This window comes from Lissotriton vulgaris, chromosome 11 (assembly GCF_964263255.1).
Source record: "Lissotriton vulgaris chromosome 11, aLisVul1.2, whole genome shotgun sequence".
Taxonomy (NCBI): domain Eukaryota; kingdom Metazoa; phylum Chordata; class Amphibia; order Caudata; family Salamandridae; genus Lissotriton; species Lissotriton vulgaris.
The window spans coordinates 339,940,623-339,961,819 of NC_141699.1; the positions used below are offsets into that span (position 1 = coordinate 339,940,623).

Sequence of the window (21,197 nt, forward strand, 5' to 3'; positions counted from 1 at the left end):
ACAGGTATTAAATACGACATTTTGAACACATCTCTTCATCAGCCGTACATCCCATTAGTTATCATTAGTCTAGATCCTCATTGTCCCCATCAGTGCTTGGTGGTTCGCAGATGTTACCCCTGAACGTGTTCCATTCAACCCATATCTTACCCCATTTGCTTGGGCAACGATGATGAATAAATACAGCCTTCTCGCTACCATTGCCCCATCCATATCTTTACACCAACTATTTAATGTCGGCGACACTGCAGAGCCCCAAAGCCTGGCGACTCTGCGTTTTGCCATCAGCATGCCCAACATCACCCAGTCCTGCTGCCGGTGGTTCAAGTCATTAGGCTTCCATACATTTAGTAAGCATCGCCGAGGCTCCGGCAGCAGGGAAATGTCTATTGTTTGAGAAATCGTGCGCATCACTGCTGTCCAGTGTATTGATATGAACCTACACTCCCAGATAGTGAGGAAAAAGGTCCCCTCTTTCCCGCAATTACGTAGGCAGAATTTATGCACAGCTCTTCCCATCTTGTGTAGGAGTGGTCTGGTATAGTACCTACGATGCAATATTTTGAGTTGGATCAGTTTTAGTCTAGAGGGGATCGCCGCTTCACGTGGAAATGCAAGGGCCTCCTGCCATTCAGAATCATCAAGTGGGGCCACCTCCTCAGACCAGCGTTGTTTCAGGGTGGTTGTAGCGTCAGGGAGGTTATTAACTAGCTTTCAATATGTGAGGGAAGTGGCCCTTTCCTGCATGTGTTCGGTCAAGATCCTATCCTCGAGAGGAGTGGATTCCCCAAGGACAGTGCCGACCGGTATAGCCGATTGAAGCGCATGTTTAACTTGAAGGTATCTAAATATCTCTGTTTGTGACATTTCATGTTGTGTTTGCAGATGGGTGAAGTCTACCACCCTACCCTTCTTCCATAAATCTCCTACCACTGAAATACCAATGTTGTCCCAGGCCTGGAATCCCTTACTATTTCGGAGGAAACCCAGTCTGCTTGAATCACACAATGGTGTCATTTGGGTGATGGTTCTCAAGCATTTGAGTCTTCTGTTAGCCCGGAACCAAAGCTGCACAGAGTGTTGCGTTGGGCCTATCAAGTGTGAAGGTGGACGGGGGCTGTATAAATTACCCAGCAGTTCCCTACCTTCCAAAGAATGTCTGTCAGCATGATACGTAGGTTCAGTTTGCGGGGCATGTAACCAAAAATCAATCTGCTTCAGATGTGCCGCCTAGTAGTGAAGCTCTACATTTGGAAGTGCAATTCCCCCATCGTACCAACTTCTAGTCAGTTTATCTTGCGCTATCCATGGTGGCCCTCCACCCCACAGCAGGTGGGAAACTGATGACGCTATCGATTTAAAGTACTGTGTAGGGACTAAGGAAGGAGTATTCTCAAGAACGTAAAGGAAGCGGGGGAGAGCCATCATTTTATACAATGCTGCCTTTCCTAGGAGCGTGAGAGGGAGAGTCTGCCACACCTTCACGTCACGTTTGAAGCGGTCCAATAGGGGGCTGAGATTTAGACTGTAGAATTCATCGGGGTCTGGCATTATGTAGATACCCAGGTAATTGAATGCAGTTGTGGTTACTCTTAAAGGGCAGGTCAATGGTAGGGTAGGCGGCGGACCAGAAAGGATAAACAGGATGGATTTAGTCCAGTTAATCTTGTATCCTGATACTCTACCGAACTTTTCACACACATTCAGTAGTTCAAGAATGGATTTTTTCTGGGATGTTAGATACAGAAGGATGTCCGCATATAGGGATATACAATCCTCCCATGTGTCAGTCCACCGGAGCCCCTTGATGGAGGGTTCCCTTCTGATCCAGATCACAAGTGGTTCCAGGATCAGTGCGAATAGCAACGGAGACAGTGGGCATCCCTGTCTCGTGCCTCGGCCAAGTGGGAAATCTCGTGAAATGTGTCCATTTGCGACAACATGCGCTAATGACTTGGTGTACAGCAAACAAACCCAGGAGCAAAATTTGGGACCAAATCCCATATGTTGGAGCACTGCAAACAAGTAGGACCATTCGACTGTGTCGAACGCCATAGTGGCGTCTAGAGAGAGGATGACAGCAGGGTCTTTGAGATAGGGGGCACGTGCAAGGACAGCATGAAGCCGTCGGAGATTAAGGGCCGTGCTCTGATGTGGCATGAAGCCAGATTGGTCCGGGTGCACTAATGTCGCTAGGTGAGGAGTGAGTCGCAACGCTAGCAATTTAGCGAGGATCTTAGGCTCCACGTTAATGAGTGAGATCGGACGGTATGAGGCACAGTCCGTCTCAGGCCTGCCAGGTTTGTGGATTGCAACAATCGTGGCTAGTCGTTGATCTCGTGGCAGCTCTCCTAATTCCAGACTGTCGGAGATCATACTAAGGAAGGAGGGTGCTGTCGATTGTATCAGCCTCTTGTGCATTTCAACTGGGAGCCCATTCGGCCCCAGTGCTTTGCTAGACGCTAAGGCGTAGGTAGCTGTCTGCACTTCATCGGTGGTAATGTCGGCCTCAAAGAGGAGAACTGCCTCCGGGGGGAGCTTGGGTATTGATAGATCCTTAATATATTCATATGCCTCAGCAGTCTAATAGGCTGCCCGGGGAGCATAGATTTATTCATAGTGGTCGGCTAGGAGATTGACTATACCATCTGGGTTGGAAAAGGGGGAGCCTGTAGGGGAGGTAAGCTGTGGAATGACTTTACGTGCTCTCTCTTTCCGATCTAGCCAGACCAGCATTTTCCCTGCCTTATCTCCCAGTTCATACACCCTGTGTCTAGTGGCTTGAATCTTGGTTAGCGCTATTTCTCTCTGGTGGGCCAAAAGTTCCTTTTGTTCTAGGCGAACCGAACGGGCGGTTCCCGGAGATGGGTGGGCCTCCTGCTCCTCTATGGCTACGGTAAGTTCAGCCTCAAGGCTGTCCAGTTCTGCCTGACGCTCCCGTTTGTGTCCCAGAATGGATGCCATAGCTTGTCCCCGGAGGACCACTTTATACGCCTCCCAGAGCGAGCTGGGTGAGTCCACCGAGCCCTGGTTTTCTTGGAAGAATTGTTTAGTGGTACGTGCAAGGGTGGACTGAATGGGTGGAATCTGGAGGAAGCTAGCGTGTACCGGGAACATGCGCTTTCGGCGGACCTGATGATGGGTGTATTTAAGCATTATTGGGGAGTGGTCCGATATGCCTCTGGGGCCGATAGTGACATCTTCTATACCATGCAGTGCGTCTGCTGACACCAGGAAATAATCAATACGTGTGAGAGATTTATCTACTGCTGAGTAGAAGGTGTACCGTGACTCATTCGGGTGCTTGAATCTCCAGCTGTCTGTAAGCCCTAGGGCATCTATGAGACCGAGAAGACGTCGCCCACTTTGAGTTTCAGGCCTGGTAGGGAATCTGTCCTGTGAGCCATCTACTATGTCATTTAAGTCTCCCCCCATTAGTATTGTCGCCTCTGGGAGTGTCAATAGGAACTTCGTAAGAGCTGAATGGGATTGTGTCTGGAGTGCAGGCGGTATGTATACAGAGACCAAGTTGAATAACCTTCCTTCCCAGCGACAGGTCAGCGCCGCGAAGCGGCCCTGTTCGTCAACTCGTGTTTGTTGCACCGCTAATGGGAAGTTTTTCCTAATAAGAATCCCCGTACCCCTGGAGCCCGTGGAGAAGTCTGCATGGGCCACCATCTGATAACCCCATCTGTCCATAGCTCGAACCGCAGACCCAACCAGGTGCATCTCCTGCAGAAAGACCACCGCAGGGCCACAGCGTTTCAGGCATTGCAGTACTAGGCCTCTTTTCACTTTATCTCCCAGGCCCCTAACATTCCAGGTGAGAAGGGTGAGAGTAGTCCGGTGAGCCTGTGACTCATGCGAAGCAGCTGCAGCCATTATCTATAGTAAGGTGCATCATGCAGGTGACCCACCAATTATTGTGTGCATTGAGGTGGATCGAGAATCTAGAGTTGCGTGTGGCCCATAGTGCCAAAGTGTCGTCCCATAGTGCTGTCAGAACCAGAGTGAGTCGAACAAACAAACAAGAAACAATTGTATACATAACAAAAGCTGTTGCATAAGTTACCTTCCCATCCCGCGTTGCACCCACCCTCCCTGCCTCCCTGCCAGGCGAACTTAGAACTGCCCGCCATCCCAACTTTGCAGAGTGCTTTATTGTCCCTCCCAGAGCTGCAATACTTGCGTGCCGGGGGAGAGTCCTTTGAGGCAGCAGCCTTTTGGAGTCCCTTAGGCCCCCCCAGTCCAGAACTTCAAGGCAGCTCAATTGTCAGCGTTCATGGTGCCGTACTTTCTAGTCTAAAGTATTGTCTGCAGGTTGGTCAGCCCTACTCTTCTTTAGGATGTGGATCATGGTGGTACTCCTGATCCCTGGGGCCCATGTCTTCTGGGGAGTCCACCCTCTCTCGGCGGCGGTGTGATCCTGGTCTCCGATTCTTTTGGTTTACTGGACGCCATCCCTCTAGCCATTCGAGGGTCGTCTCTGGCGTGTCGAAGAACCATGTTTTCCCTTCAGCCATTACCCTGAGCCTTGCTGGAAATAGCATGGAATATGGCAATTCTTGCACCCGCAGCAGTTTTTTAACCTCAAAGAAATTACGACGTCTCTGAGAGACGGCTGCAGTATAATCCGGAAAGAAGGAGAGGGTCGAGTTCAAAATCCGAACAGGGGGGGAGATCCTTGCCGCTTGCAAAATGGTGTTGCGATCCCTAAAGTTGAAAAGACGTGCGAGTACAGCACTTGGAGGCGCCCCCGGTTTGGGCCTTCCACCTGGCACTCTATGAGCGCGCTCGACTGAAAAGAAGTGCGAGAGTCCCTTGGGCTGTAGCTTAGTTTTTATCAGGTCTTCAACATAAAGGTCCATTGCCTGGGTCCCTTCCGATTCAGAAATGCCAATAATTCTGACGTTGTTCCGTCTAGCGCGCCCTTCCTGGTCATCCAGTTTGTCCATAAACAGCTTGTTATCCTTTTCCAGGCGGGCCACTGATACTTGGAGGTCCGAGGTATCTTGGACCAGGGATTTTGCCACTATCTCCACATCTTTTACTCTGTCCGCCATTTTGTGGAGGTCTGCCCGCAGCAGGGATACATCCGTAGAGATCGTTCCGACCGTCGTCTGGACATTTGCTAGTGCCTTCATGATGTCTTCCAATGTTACTTTCTTCCCTTCGTCACCCTCCTGTGCTTTGCCGTGAGGTGGCGTTGTATGCAATCCCTTTTCGTATGCATACTTGTCCAATTTCGCCTGGACAGTCTGGTTTCTGGGCCCTCTGCCCGCCATTTCACCATGGGTTGTAGGGTGCGTACCAGTTGTGAACTTGGTGGAGCTACTGGGTACACCAAGTACACGCTCTCAATGTTCTCGACGTCCCAGTCCCTAGCTGTTGTAGTGGGGTGGAGGCGAGAGGGTTCCTGTGAGGGTGAGTCGGTGGGTCAGAGGCGATGGGCGAGGCCAGAGAGACATCCTCCGCAAGGCCGAGAGACCAACGGACGACGTTGGCCAATTTTCTGCCACTCGCAGCAGGGTCCCGCTAGCCAGGGAGGCAATCAAAGGAAGGAGCAGAGGCGGAAGGAGCGTCGTGCAGGCGTAGGCCGTTGTCTATGAGGCCACCACCAGCTTCTGTAACCAACTGAGTCCCCGGACTCACAGGCTCCACCAGCCCTCGTACAGTCCAGAGAGGATAACTTCTGAAGCGGGCTTCGGTTTAGAAGCACGGGGGCATCAATGTGTGCCGCTCGAGTTCCGACGGCGGAGGAGCCCCTCGGGAAGCCCCAATTCAGCGAATAAATGTGCGAATTGATGTTTAAGGGCTGCTGTTACTCCGGAGCTCTCGGACTAGGCGGACATTTCCCACTGCCGGTAGCCACACCCCCTCTATTATAGCTTTTTTTACAATTTAGAAAATCACTTAAAAAAACACAGTTATGATTGCAAATTAAAACTGAAAAAACATTGAAATTCACGTTATGATTACAACCTCAATCTGTAACACACACACCAGCCATGCAAACCATATAACACAATAAATGCAGTACTTATACCCTCATAATATTCTAACCAATAAGTAACAATGCCTAAACGCACAAACTCTTTGCAGTGGAGAGTTTGGTTTTTCTGCTCTCATCCTATTCTGTGTCAGTTACTGCAGTGTTACAGTGTAGGGGCGACAGATCTTTTTCTCCTCCAAACCATCTAGGTAGTTACATGTCAGTCTTTTTATGCAATTGATGTTTCTCTTCTGGGTGTAGTATTTCCGATATTGATTGTAATGGAAATATGCCACCCTGGATTTATATTCTCCTGTCTTTTAATTGGAACAACTTTGCCCCGGATTAGCACTTTTCCTATTGTTCTTGGATTTGCTGCCCCTTTGTTGTTGTGTGATATGCAGAAGTGGCATAGTGTAGGGACAATGGATCTTTACCCGTCCAAATTACCTAAATCATTGCAGTCAGTCTTTTTATGCAATGTATGTTTCTGGATTAATGAATGATGAAGATTTATAAAGGGCACAGCTACTCGGAGGAGTGTCACGGCACTGGATCTGCTTGAGTGTAGTGTTTCTGAACTATGGGGCATATTAGCAAGGAATAGCGATATTTATCTCAAAATGCACATAGCGCATATTTTTTTATCGCTGCCTATCACTGGATATGTTAGCGGAGTAAACATGCTATTAGCAACGTTTTTCTCCATTGTGCTAAAATATCCAGCGATAGTGGCGAAATGCATGAATATCGCTGGAAATCCAGCGATATTCACGCATTAACGCCAATGGGGACTTAACCTGAAAATCCACCTCCCAATCGATAAACAGGTAAGTCATGTTTTTAGCAGGTGTTAGATAATAGCGATAATCGCGCTTTATCGCTATGCCTGCCTTGCTAATAGGCGATAGCTGTGTTAGCGACTGCTTTCAGTCGCTAACAGTTTGGGTACGCCAACTTTGCATGTCATTAGCGATAAATATCGCTGACATGCAAAGCGGACCCCAAACCGTTAGCAACAGCATGCTAATAGGGCGATAAAAATATTGCCGCTTTAGCGGCAAAATGTGCCGCTAAAGCGGTGATATGGCCCTTGCTAATATGCCCTAATGTTCTCAGAGGTTCTGTTTCCCTGCAAAAGATGCCTCTGAGGTTCTCTTTTCCTCAATGTCCTCAAGGTCTCTTAATTGCTGGTTCCCTATACTTCAAGAGTCCATGTTCATGTCCTTTCTAAAGATAGTTTATCAATTGCACATCTTTTTAGATATTTTACCATTTTCATCAATGGCAATTCTTATTTTGTCACTTCCTTTCATACCGTTGTTTCTCACTGTCACTTAACTTGGGTTCCAATAATGTCATTGAGTGTGCTAATTTGTACTCACTCCTGGAAAATTTAGAGTTCAGATACTGTTTGGTAATATGCCGTTCTATGCATAACTGGAGCAGAATGAAGAGGTTCCCTGTGTAGACACAATGGATACATTTAAACTGTTGTACTCCAGAAGACTAAGCAGATGGAAGTATGGACTGCTGGAGTATGTATTATGATATACAAACAAGAATGGTTAGGGTGCTACTAAGACTCAAGAAGGACAAAGGAAAAAAAACAACACAGGATTATCACCCCATATTTACCTCAGAGATGGCATTAGACTAAGCTCATGCTCCTACAGAACCTTGAAAATAGAGCATTTTCTGAAGAGTTACTGGCAAAACATTTGCTGCTACTGATTGTCTTTTCCCTCTCAGGATTCTATGCATTACAACATTGAAATGTCTACTTGATTGTAGTGTATGGTTTTGCTGCATTTATATAGCCTTTACTACCCCTAGGTGGGGTGCTGCAGCACTTGCCCAAAGGGGTAACATGCTCCACTATGTGTAGTCCGGAAGCAGGGAACTCCTCCAGAGAGCTGTTCAGGATCTTACAGACCTTTGTAAAGCCCTTGGCTTGTGAGAGTCCTGATGAATTTACCCAAGCATTATGTAATTATATTTCCCTCTTCTTTGAGGAAAAAATTGACACCATCTATCAAAAGATTACAATGGCTAAAAACTCCGGGACTAGCATTAAAAATACTCTGATGCCCTCTGATAATAACCAACCTAAGTTAACTGAGTTCCCTGAAACAAGTCAAACAGAAATCTTATCCTTGATCAGTAGCATTAAAACCGGCTCCCCATTAGATCTCATTCCAGCAAAAACAACGGCCTTAATAAGCAATCTTCTGTCTCCCATGATACAGACGATCATCAATCTATCTCTCAAAGAGGGACGAATCCCCCAAGACTGGAAAAAGGCGGTAGTAAACCTCATCCGTAAAAACACGGCCTTGCCTTGGTCAGAAATATCCAACTTACGCCCCATTTCCCTACTACCATTCTTAAGCAAACTGGCCGAAAAACATGTAAACACTCATGTGTCACGGTTTGTTGAGGCTACAGGGGGTCTGGACCATTCTCAATCTGGGTTCAGACCCAACTACAGCACCGAATCTGCACTCCTCTCCGTGTCAGATAACATCAAAATGACACAGGATAGAGGAGGCTCCATGATTCTGGTGCTGTTAGACCTGTCTGCAGCCTTTGACACCGTGTCTCATGAGATTCTTCTCGGCCGGTTGCAGCAGGTGGGGATCGAAGGCGTAGCTCTGTCCTGGCTAGAGAGCTTTCTCACAGGCCGCTCACAAAGCGTCAGCTTGGGCTCCTATCATTCCATCTCTAGGGAGCTCACCAAGTGGGTTCCGCAGGGCTCATGCCTAAGCCCCACATTATTTAATGTGTATGTGGCCCCCCTTGCTGACATTGTGAGACAGTATGGGTTTACCCCTGTGTCGTATGCTGACGACACCCAGCTCTTGTTCCCTTTTCAGACTTTAACCCCAGAAATTAGGAACTCCTTTGCTGAAGGTATGAGAGTGGTATCACACTGGATGGCTTCTAATTGCCTCCAGTGTAACGTGGGCAAGACAGAAGTCATGCTATTTGGGAACGCGAATCTTCTGTGGTCACCAGATTGGTGGCCTCTGGAATTGGGACCTATTCCATGTCCAAAACAATCAGTTAAGAACTTGGGAGTCAGACTAGACCAGAACCTGGTCCTAAAAGAACATGTGAATCTGGTGACTGGATCCTGTTTTCAGACAATCGGTCTTTTGAGAAGGGTTTTTCCCTACCTATCAGATGTTTACAGAAAGACCTTAGTCCAGGCGCTTGTAATAAGTTGGTTGGATTACTGCAATGGCCTCCTTATTTCAGCAAATGAACATGTAATCAACCGACTCCAAGTGGCCCAAAACACTGCGGCCAGACTGGTTCTCAATGTTCCTTCAAGAACTCCATCTAGGCCCCTTCTGAAAGAGCTTCACTGGCTGCCTGTACGCCAGTGAATCAAATTTAAAATTTGCTGTATCATTCACAAAAGTCTCTTTAGATCAGGTCCCCAATACCTGACTCAGATATTTCAAATTTACAAATCTGAACGCCAATTCCTACTAAAAATTCCATTTATAAAAAAGGCAAGGCAGGGTGGCCGTGCCCTCTCTTATGTAGGACCTTCCCTTTGGAATAAACTCCCTTTGGACATGCACCATAATACCAATCTTCCCTCCCTTAGGAAGGCACTAAAAACCTACCTCTTTAGGCAAGCTTAGACTCCCAACCGTTCAGCACCCAAGACCCTATTCTCTGTATCTACAGCGTGCAAAGCACGGAGATACCCCTCAGGGGGTCGAGTCCAGTGCTATAGAAGCAAATAATATAAATAAATAAATAGTCTGTTGTGTGAACAGTGCTGTCTTAGTATTGAGCCTATGTGGGTAGTGTTTCAATGTAATTCGGGATGCAGGTTATTGTGTTATTGGACACAATATTAAAGCAGTGTTGTGAATTAAAGGAGAGTGAGGGATAGATGCACACGTTGCATTTTGAGATGTACTATCAGTGTTGGCTGGCACTTTAGTTCTCTTTTTGGTATTTGTAGTTAGAAGCGAGATTCTAGTCCTGTTTCAGTATTGGTTGCTGCATTAAGGTCTCCCACAATGGCATTGTATAAGGCTGCAGAGGTATTAGCCTGCATGGACTATGATGCAGCCCTCTTATGTGATAATTATGGTGGTAGATAGTTGAATGTCCTAATATATAGCTAGTGGTTCCACCAGTGCTTGAATGTTACAGTTGTTTCATCGGCCAGCATTTGTTGGCAGATCTTTCTATCATATGCCTACTCTACGGTCTGCTGTACAGTGGTTGGTTGCGCAGTCTGGAATTTACACTGGCTGATAGAGCCGTTTTGAAGTTCTTCCACATCATGTCTATCTGTCTGAAACAGGATTGATGTTTTGGCATGTAGCCTGCCTTGGGTAAGCAGCTATGAGACCTTTGGGTACTTATCAGAGCAGCAGGCCAAAATTCTGGTATGTGTACTGGGATCTCATTTTGAGAGAGGGTTGTCTAAAGGCTGTAGCCAACAGTGGTTATTCTCTACTGGATTATGGGATTTCAGGCTTGGGTGCAGTGGATCATGGCCAGTAGAGCGTCCCAAAGCTTTGCTTCGTGGACCAAAATAGAAGATATTTCTATGGGTTCCTTATTGTTCTGTGGAATGAAGATCCAAGAGAATAGGCTGGAGCAGAAATGTCTGTTTTGTTTTTACAGATTTTATTTGAAGTTATACTGGTCCTTTTTCTTGCAAGGCTTTATATATACCATGTATAGTAGTTTGAACATTAATCTGCATGTGTTTTTTGGGAATGTACTAGGAGGGGGAGTCTTGCAGCAACAGTTTGAATCCATCACATCAGGTATGAGAATGGCCTGCAGCTTTCGTTGGTACTTAAGGTATGGGAAGATGTGGCTCAAGGTTTTCATGGTGTGAAAGATGCTTTTTGTGACTTGGTTAACATGTAGTATCAGAGATAGGTTTGAGTCCATGATCACTACTAAGTTATTCACCTCTCTTGATATGGTTGGGGGGGGGGGGGGGCATGATTTTCCTTTGGTCAAATATCTGTAGGTTGATATTTGTGCACTTGTCCACAGCGCATGAGCTCTTTTTTGTGGTGTTAAGCTTCAGTTGATTATTCCTCCTCCATGTATCTATGGCATAGAGACAATTATCTGGTTCAGATTCTTGTAGGTCTTCTGGCTGTCCATCTTTAGGATACCTTCCTTTTAGTTATCATATGAGAGATTGAAGGAGTTGATTAGGTCTGGTGAATGAGTGAGTTAGATGTTGAATATGAGAAGGGAGTGATGGTTCATTGGGAAGATCAACAGTGGAGGATGAGGACCTCATATGAAAAGAGGTAAGAATACCAGCCTTTGTGGTAGGAGGCAATCCATTGTAGTGCTTTCCCCATATTACAAAAGGTTGCATCCTTTGTAGAATAGTGTGATGGTGTGTTGTGGAGGTTGATGGATTGTGTCAGATGCTGCTGATCAAGGAGTGATAGAGCAGCAACCTCATATTTGTCCACTGTGAGTTTTAGAGGATCCTGTGTAAATAACAGAACCGATTCTGAGCTACTTCATGGTCTGAAACCAAATTGAAGATCTGACAGCAGGCTATTAGTTTGAATGAAGTTGGAGAGTTGTGAATAGACTGCTCTTTCGAATAGTTTAACCAGGAAAGAACCATTTAATATTTGTCCCTAGTTTGCTGGGTTCGATGGGTCGAGTTTCTTTTTTTTGATGTTTTGATGTGTGAGTTTCACTCTGGAGGGGAGTATCTTAGCTCTGTTGATTTTAGGAGAATATATGTAGCTACTTCTCGTGCACAAGTTGTTCAAATAATCTCTTTAAAGATGTTTGGAGGGGCAGGGCCTCTAGGTGACCCCGATTGTCTGCTTACATTGATGATGTTGTGGAATTCCTTCACTGAGATAGTGTTGGTGACTTGGAATGGCAGACTGGTGTCCTTCCGCACATGGGGCCTGACAGGTGTGGATGGTGCTCTCATTTATCACTTTCTCTATTTTAGATGTATACTACGTGGTAATTCTGTCACAGAAGGCCTGTGATCAATGGTTTTCTGTGTTCTGGAACTCTGGTTGCTGGATTCTGCTATGATCAAGTTATGTTTTCAGTTTTTTAATGTTGTCACTGGTCCAGGGGGATGTTTCCCTTGGATTGTCCAGGAAAGAGGTTTTTAGTGGTATCTGGAGATGGCAGAAGAATTTCCTTCATCTGCTTTTTCTTTTTTGTTTTCGTCCTGGTCTGCTGCTTAGTGCAAATCCTCTCACCCTGAACCCCATGCAGATCATCTGAAATCCAGGTGCAGAGCTACGGCTTGGTGCCATTTTAGAAATGCTTCAAGACAGAATGCACATTGGATCCTTTTAATGAGTTTCAAATATTCTTCTTAAATAAACAAACCATCTCCACCCTTCTTCTAGGAGCGGTGCAGTGCTTTATTCAAACCAGACCACTGAGATCTTCTGGTTGGAGAGATCTGCAACTGCCCTTAGATCTCAGCAAAGGATCCTTTTGATTTATAAGTTTTGGGTGACTGGGGCCATATTTCAGAAAAGCCACTTTAAATAGTTCAAACTATAAACGTTCTAGGCACTACCAAATACATGTATTTTATGAAAGTTTGGAAGTTACTATTCCTTATCCTGTGTGTTCTCTTATTCATACTGCCATCCTTGCATTTTTATTTTGAAGGTTTTTCAGCCTTTTGGCAAGAATACCAGAATCTTTGAAGAAGAACCTTAAGATTCAGAAAATTTTAAGCAAACTTGAAAAGCTTGAGGAGAAGCAATACATTAAGATCCGACCCAACGCCTTCCTCAAAGTACTGAATGGACTGCGCCCTTGGGAGCTGTGTTCACCAGATATCTCTGTGGCCATTGAGGTAACTTTATTCCCTGTTCCTCTGATGTAAGTAATACAGGAAAGTACCTGTATTGGGTGGAGCTACTGTGTACTGCCATGCACTTGTGGCAGAATATAAGTTGTCTTTCCAAACTCTAGTGGGATGTTTTGTAAACAGAACAATATATACAAGGCTTGCAAATTAACACTTGCTAACAAAACTTGCACTAGTCAAACAATGTATCGCCTTTCTGTACCCTATCTCTATTTTGGTCGATTTCTAGAGTGTCAAGCAGCACTAATATAAATTAGATCCTGATACCTGGAGACATTCATTTATAACAGGAAGACTGTTACACGCCTGCAATTCAAAACCTCTATAACGTTATCCAGGTAGTGGACGTTCTGCAGAAACTTACAGATACAACTATTGTGGGAAATGCACATTAATCATCCTATTTCAAAACCTACTATTGGCCCTCTCTGTGGACAGGCAATTGTCTGATTCAGTCTCACTTGTCCCAGTGATCGACGCCTTTGAATTGTAGCTTGGTGAACAGTGCTTATTAAAGGCTCCCTGAGGTAGTGTGCCTATGAATCATTCCTACTGTATGAATAGCTCCCAGAGCCTCTGTGTGCCTTGCCTCTCTTCCTTCCTCCTCATTCCTACATTCAAGGAGTGATGGAGCTTACATAGGTGTCAAGATGCAGTTTCTAATCCCAGGTGTGTAGCAAATGAAGGCTTCTGTTCTGGTCTTTTCTGTTTTGAACTTGTTGGTCTTCAGTGAAGCCACTGATGCTCATGTTGCATTAGGCACCAGTGAACTTGACTATGCCTGCCAATTGTGGTGGCCTGTTGGGGCGCACTGCCTTCAAAGTGAGGCAGCAGATCTTGAACGTGAGGGGGTAGGCTAGAGGAACCAATGGACTTCATAAAGTGTGGGTTTTAGATACTTTATCAGCCCCTTGATGAGCCCTGTCCGTGCACGAATGATTCTCCTAATCGGTGCAAGGTGAGTTTCGAGGGTGCAGACAAATAGGACACTGCATTTCTCTAGTATGGTTTGTACCAATGCTTATTGAGAAATTCTGATGCCACGTTTTTGGAGGTATACCTTGGTGTGTGAAAAATGATGAGCTTGTGCCAAACTGTTTTTTTTATTAACAATTCCCCATTTAAAGCTGAGCTCACTCAGGTTATTGAATTTGAGAAACTTGCTTTAGTTGATTGAATCTATTCAGGGTCATTAGTATGAATAGGTCTTGCACTTTAGCTTGTCCAAGGACTTCAGGGTATTAAACAGCAGTAAGGTTTTGGTTTTTAAAGATCTTTTTATTGGATAGAAAACAAATAGAAGTGTGATGACATTCAGCAGCATGCCGCACAGTGGTAAAACATAGATATATAGTGACTAATTTCCACCTGGTCTCTGAAACCCCTCACACCCAGCCACCCCCCAACAGATCATAAGGCAGTGACAAAGTCTAAATATCTTTGACCCAAGCATCTCTAGTTACATCAGAAATAGGAGCAAACAGCTCTTCCCGATATGCATTCCATTTTCCCCATGTTTTAGTCCATTTGTTCAGACAACCCTTGCGCTTGTAGACCACTCTCTCTGCCTGCATACACCAGTCCATGTCCCTTTTGCAATCGCTTTGGCATGGTGCTAGCTGAGCACTTTACAGTTGTGCTACGTTACTCTTGCCCACCATCAACCCCAGTGTGAGCCATGGGCCAGCAGCGGGTGCTGCCAATCCGATTTGCGGGGGCAGTGCGGGGAAAGAATAATAAAAAAAAATAGCTGAAACACCTTCTGCTTCTTGGCCGTGCTGTGCCTCGCTGCTCCTGGCACTACAAACCCCATGAGCACAGGCTCCCAGAATCCCCACACAATCCCAGTGCTTCTCTCATGTAATTACTCCCAGCATGAGAGAAGTGCTGGGATTGGGCAGAGTGGGCCAGGTCTACGCTCCAACAGGGATCGAGAGCCTGTGCTCCTGAGCACTGCTGATATCTCCAAGGTAAAGCCTGGAGATAACAAAGTGTGCATGTCTACGGTTGACCAAACCGACAAGCGCACTTTCCGGGCCTGCTACTCCTCCTCCCCCTTATGTGTGAGCTGCAAAATGGCCCCACCCCGCCCTATTCTCCGCGGCTGGAAGTGTAAAATAAATTGACGATAAAATAATTTTATTGTCATTTATTTTTATTCTATCTGCTGGCATGTCACCAGTGGGGTGACGCTCCTTTACCATGGTGAAGAAGCCACCGCTGCCATAGGCAGTCCATACCGGTGAGATCTGTTTAGTCCCATTTATTCAGGAGGCATCGTTTTGGTTATGGTACCATGTCACTCCCGCAAACACTGTTTAGACAGTCAGTCGCCGCTTCCAAATACCTTTGGAGCACCAGGCAACTCCATATTATATGAAAATGTTTTGCCTCCGTACCGCATTTCCTGTGGCACAGTGCCGTATCCGTTTTACCCATCTTAATCAATGTGGTACAAGCATAGTAACACCTATGGAGAATTTTGAGCTGCACCATGTGGAATCTTGATCTGATAGCCACCTCCGGGGGGACGCCAACGCCTCAAGCAACTCATCATCCTCCAGACTCCCAAAATCATGCTCCCAACTCCCTGGCAAGTGGTTCAAAGCGTGAGGGAAATTATTCAACAATTTTCTGTATGTAAGCGAGATCACCTTTTTGGCACATTGTCATCCAACAACTGATCTGGGGAGGATTCAGGGAGTTCTTCACCCCTTGTCAGTTCGTTTTGTAGGGCATGACAGATGTATAAATAGCAGTAGATCTCAGTGGGAGCCATTTAGTATTCTCTTTGTAACTCTTTGTATTTGAGTTCTCCACAAGACTCCCAGCTTGGACAGGACAATGAGATCCCACCTATCAAAGCCTGTTGCAAGGCCAAGGTGCCAAATTGCGAGGACTCCCACAAGGGAGTGGCTAGTGTAATTTTATTCCCCCAGTCCATAGCATTCACTACCATGTGCCAGCGAGTAAGAATGTCCGGGGTAGGGAGGGGTGTGTTACGCAGGCCCCCATAGATGGCTCCTAGATAACCCCCGGGCATCATTCTCCTCCTGTCGATCCTATAGGCTGGTTCATCCTCCGGGAGATTAAACCAATGATTAATGACGATAAGTTGTGACACCCTTTAGTTCTTTTGTAGATCGGGGAGATATTCCCCTATCTCACCAGCCCCCTGTTAATTTTTGTATCGCTAATTAGGGTGCGGGCACATCTCAGAGAAGTGTACAGTGTGTGCTGTCTATGGCTTGGCAGTAGGACTGTGGAACTAGGTAAGGTGTGTTCTGAAGTGCGTACAGAAAGCAGGAGAGGGCCATCTTTTTAATTAGGGCATCTTTCCGCAGTAGGGACAGAGGCCAAACCCTCCAGTGTTGAACGTCTCCACGTAAGCATGTAAGCGGTGGCTCAAGATTGTAGGCATAAAGAACGTCCGGGTCCATGGCGAGGAAGATTCCCAGATTGCGGAAATCCCCAATGACCAACCATGCTGCACAGTCATTAGTTTGACGCAGTGCATGCCCATGGAGAATACAGATCAGCAACTTATTCCAGTTAATAGTGTAACCTGAATAGCTATGAAAAAGTATGAATTTGTTCATTATCCTATCAAGAGCGGAGGATGGGTCAGCTATATAAAGCAGGATATCGTCCGCATAACGGGAGATTCTATCCTCCCAGTCTGCAGTCCTTCGCAGCCCTTTGACAAGGGGATCACTTCGAATCCAGACCGCAAGCGGTTCCAGGACTAGAGAAAAAATATGGGGTGAAAGCGGGCTGCCCTGTCTCGTACCCCGCCGAAGGTGGAACAATTCTGATGTGCACCCATTTACCGGCACCTGAGCGAGGGGGTCAGAATATAGGAGCCGTGTCCAGAAGAGCCATAAGGATTTTGCCATTCAGAATTTAATGCTGAGAGGCTGTCCTACCAGTGGTCAATAATTCAATAATGTGGCCAAAATATAACCTCAACTAGTACTCTGTGCCATCTTTATATTGAATAAATGTTGCTGTTTTTGTCCCTTTCTTCCGATATTTTTGTAAGAACTAAAAACACGTCTTCTTCTTCCACCCACCCATTACAATACCACAATATTTCCTCTCCCCGGCCAGGCATTTACATTTCTCCAGCAATAGGTCTTTCATATATTCAGATGTTTGAACCATTTCCCCTCGTCTGGCTGGGCCCCCCAGCCTGACAAGGGGGAATGATTTGAACAAGTGAATATGTGAAAGGTACCAACAAGGTGGCGCCTTGCTCTCTATTGTCTGTACGTCTTCCTTAGGTTCAGGCTGGAAGATTCAGGCTGACCTTGCAAATAAGTTACATGGTCCCGATGTTGACTCCATTCAGTTATCTGACCTTTTGGAGGTCTCCCCAGCAGTGGCTACTGCCACACACCAAAAGGGATTGCAGGGCGTGGGGGAGCCTGGTGGGAAGTTTAATAATGACTAAAAAAGGAAGACAGCATCAGACACTCCCTGCGCTGCTCTGCATGGATTTACCTGGGCAGGCTGGTTTGACGCTCCACTCAGGCATAGGGAGTCTGTGCAGTTTTTCCAACCCAGCTGTGCAATACAGCTGGGTTGGAGAAACCTAAGTGCGCATGTGTGTGCCAAAAATGGCCATCCATACAGGCATGCGCACTTAGAAGTGCAGCCAAAGAGTCCTCCTCCCCCTCCCATGGCCCAGCCCTACCCCTCCCTAGACACGCTGGCTCAGCCAGCAGGTGAAAAATAAAACAATGATAGAGTATTGTTTAATTTTTCAGCTGCTGGTTCTAAGCCAGTGGGGCGACACTAGTCCGCCATTGCAAAGGAGTTGCTCATGCTCCTCAGGACTTGGACTGGTGTGAATATCTGAATATCCTACAGAATAAATTGCAATAGCTTTCAGATTCATAGGAAAGTGGGGTGCAATGTTTTCAAATGCTGCAAAGCTGTATGTTATGGTACTTACGCCTTTGTTTTGCTGATAACCATATGTCTAGTTTCAAAAGAAAATTGCAAGAATTACCCTATTAAATATATATTTAAAAAAAAGGGTTTGTGCAGCCAGGAGCATCTTTTGGAGAATAAAACGTACGCACTATTGTGATTTGATATGTGTATGCCACTGTGCTCAATAAACAGAATCGGATAAAATTTGCATTTTCCTACACAATTTATCAGGGTTTCAATCACCACACACATCATCTCCCCGGAATGAGTTAGCTTAATTTTTTTAAAGGCTATAGTGACTTGAGTGATGCCAGAAAGCGAGCAACAGAAAGTTCAAATATGGCTCCATTGCTATTGAAAGGGGCGGCTAACTGCATTTCATTAGAATTATTGGCGATAATGTCCCACTGTACCTTCACCCCCTTTCCGCCACCAGTAAACCCTGACAGGGTGTTTGGTCTGCCTGCAAAGCTGTCCTTATCATGCTGGCCACTGTTGTCCCCTAAATATTCGCCTCCTCCCTCCTTATCGCGCCATTCACACATGGGACAAATGTAGGGGCTGACCCATACTCTGGGCTGCCGAAGCACTTCTCTGGGCCTCCTCACATGACTTGTGGACTAAGGGCTGCCACACGCACTCCTATCTTCCACTGAGGTTGCATGCTCACCCTCCTACCTCGTGAGGGGTTGCACTTCTCTAACAGCCTCCCTCTCGCACATCAGGGAGCCAGCTACGCATATGGCCTGTAGCCAGATGTGCTCTCCACCCTTTGCGGAAGTTGGCGCCCGCTGCCAGCCCTGGTTACTCCCCCAGCCCCTCGGGCCACAATGCTTGGCTAGGTAAGCCAGCCTTGCGCTGACCCCGAGCACTTGGCCCGCCCTCTTGCCTTGTTATTTTGTAGCGTGTCCTCGGTCAAGACATCACTTCTGCCGCCACGCCTTGTGCTGCTATCCTTTCTGGACAGCCCCAGCTGCAACCTGCTCCTGGGCCTTGAATATCAACAGGTCCCCCTTCCACAACACCTAAAGCATCTCCTGGACCTTACAATCCATCCCAACCTTGTATCCACCCCACACCGACCTACCAGCTCCTCCCTGACACTGTCTCCTCCAACCTGCCCCACTTTTACCTAAGCTGGCTACCCCAACTAGGCCACATTTAAAAACTGTCCCTGTCTACCTGACCTGCCGCCACGCTGTTTTACTATCAAAATGGTGGCTGTTTACTCTTGCCTTGTCTGAAATGGCTCCTAACTCTGCCCGACCATTGTCTACCAGTTACCACCCTACAATACTGTCTGGGCTGCACTACCCACACAAATCGCCTGGGGTACCCCAAAGCCCCTATTACACCATAATTGTTTGTGGAGTGCCCTTGCTTGCCTTACAATGTGCCAAGTACATGGTAAGCCCAAGATAAAACTTTAAAAGTTGAATTTCACACGCGTCTGTCTTTTGTTTTGCAGTTTGTGCGCGAAAGTCTGGTTCAGATGTCACCAGAGGATTACGCCACATGGCTCCAGTCGCGTGTTTCCGCCAACTGCCAAAGAGCACAGAGCGCCCCGCCCATGAGGTGAACGACAAGGGAACCACCCTCTGCCTTGCAGTGAAGCGGCGCCTTGCGGACATTACTGAGAAGGCACAAAGGATAAAATTCATGATGAACTATAAAATACCCAACAAGATGTTATGTATCTATTGGCCAGGGCGGGGTGTGTCACTGCAAGAAAGGAAAGACGAAAGCAGCAGTACACTAGCACATGACAGCACACAACTAATGCACAAAGAGTGAAGTCTTGACCACAGGCTGAAGTAAGCCTTGCAGTGTATCTGCAGGAGAAATGTTTTCATTTTTGTTTTTCACTGTAGCCTGACAAATGTCCATGTTAGGTGTTCAACAGTGTCCGCTTTCGACTTCAGTGTCTCTTCGATTTCATGGGGCGGTGTTAAATCTAGAGGTAAATCCGCTGAAGGGATCATCTTCAACTAGGAATTGAAGGCTAGAGGATATTTCTTTGATGTGTCCTTTTCGTGATTTAGCGTTTCCTCTGGAAATCTGAGTATTCTCCAGTAGCAAGGCAACCAGGAACTGCAATTGGAGGATAGTCATACAATGGATTTCATTTGGGGGAGCTGGGACAAGGGGCAGCCATGTTCTGTTTCCTCTAAGTGTCCTCCTGACTCTTCAGTGTCGCAGCGAATTGATGTCAAGGGACTATGCTGTTTTCCTTCTGTTTCTTTCATGTTTCCCATGTATCACACCTGGTTCATTGTCCTCAACTGTACCAGCTACACCACCATTAATGTTGCATTATTCCCATTTAAGTATTCGATTTGTTTTGTAATATACAAACAGGTTGCGTCACGGCCACACTTTTCACATGTCTTCTCCACTAACAATTTGGTATTTTAATATATTTCAGACCCTCCTTCCGATGTTACTTCTCCTCCCTTCCGACTATCTGAGTAATCATTTCCTCAGCCGCTCTTCAGTCATTCCATCTGCGTTTCCCATCCATGATAACCCAAACACACTTGTACATATTCTGTTTCCTCATAACCTGTTTTGTTCGAACGGATAGAACTTTCATACCTTGGAAACAGGGGAGTGCTACATAGAATTTATAAAAAAAAAAGAGGTGGGCTATAAATCAGAGCTTTTAGTTTGTAGCCACCAGCATCTAATTCCATCCTGTTTTCTGGAAACAGAGCAGTATGTCCCAGCCCTGTCTGGGCCATTCAAATCTATGATATTTTTAAAATCAAACAAATTTAAGGAATGAAAATTCCATCCTAGGGCTGTTTTTTTGTTCAATCCTTGTGTGGTTCTGTACAACGAGTTGCACTTTCATCCAAGTCATTGAATATGTCTAAGATGACTGGAGTTATGGACCTAAATGTATTAAAATGGAATAGCAAATCACTAAAATAGTGAATGTCTGTGACTCACAAATTGGAACAGCTCGCAAAGCAAGTGTTCCATACCAGGTCATAACTAGTGCTGTTGTCACAATTCTTCACTTAGTTGAAATGGCCAATAGTGCATTATCACGTTGTCAAGTGCTGGGGGCATCACAAAAATACTCAGTCGCTTTATCAGCTTTACAGACTTACAAAAATCAGTAAAGCCAGAACAATCCTAAAGATGGAGAAAACCAGAGAAATAGAAAAAGGATTTTTTCAGAAAAAGGATTTTCTCTGAAATGCAGCTTGATATCTTGGTTGGGAGAAGGTGTAGCTGATCTTGACATTTGTTTAGAGAGATAGCATTTACACCATGGTGCCGACACAGAAAGTTAAAATACAGGAGTTAATATCATATTTTCCTCATTACCTCCATATCATTACCAAAAATCCAAAGTGAAACATACCAAAGATCTTCACGAGTGAG

General features: G+C 46.0%; 1 protein-coding gene across 1 annotated transcript in view; it reads left to right on the top strand.

The window, feature by feature from the left end:
* The window catches only part of CCDC60 (coiled-coil domain containing 60), a 652,013-nt gene extending 631,068 nt beyond the window's left edge, over window positions 1-20,945 (top strand). Inside the window, exons 13-14 of the mRNA XM_086943297.1 lie at window positions 12,662-12,851; window positions 19,273-20,945. Coding sequence (XP_086799423.1) covers window positions 12,662-12,851; window positions 19,273-19,383 — 301 coding nt within the window. The 3' untranslated portion in view covers window positions 19,384-20,945. The remainder of the gene's footprint in view (window positions 1-12,661; window positions 12,852-19,272) is intronic.
* The last annotated feature ends 252 nt before the right edge of the window (window positions 20,946-21,197 follow it).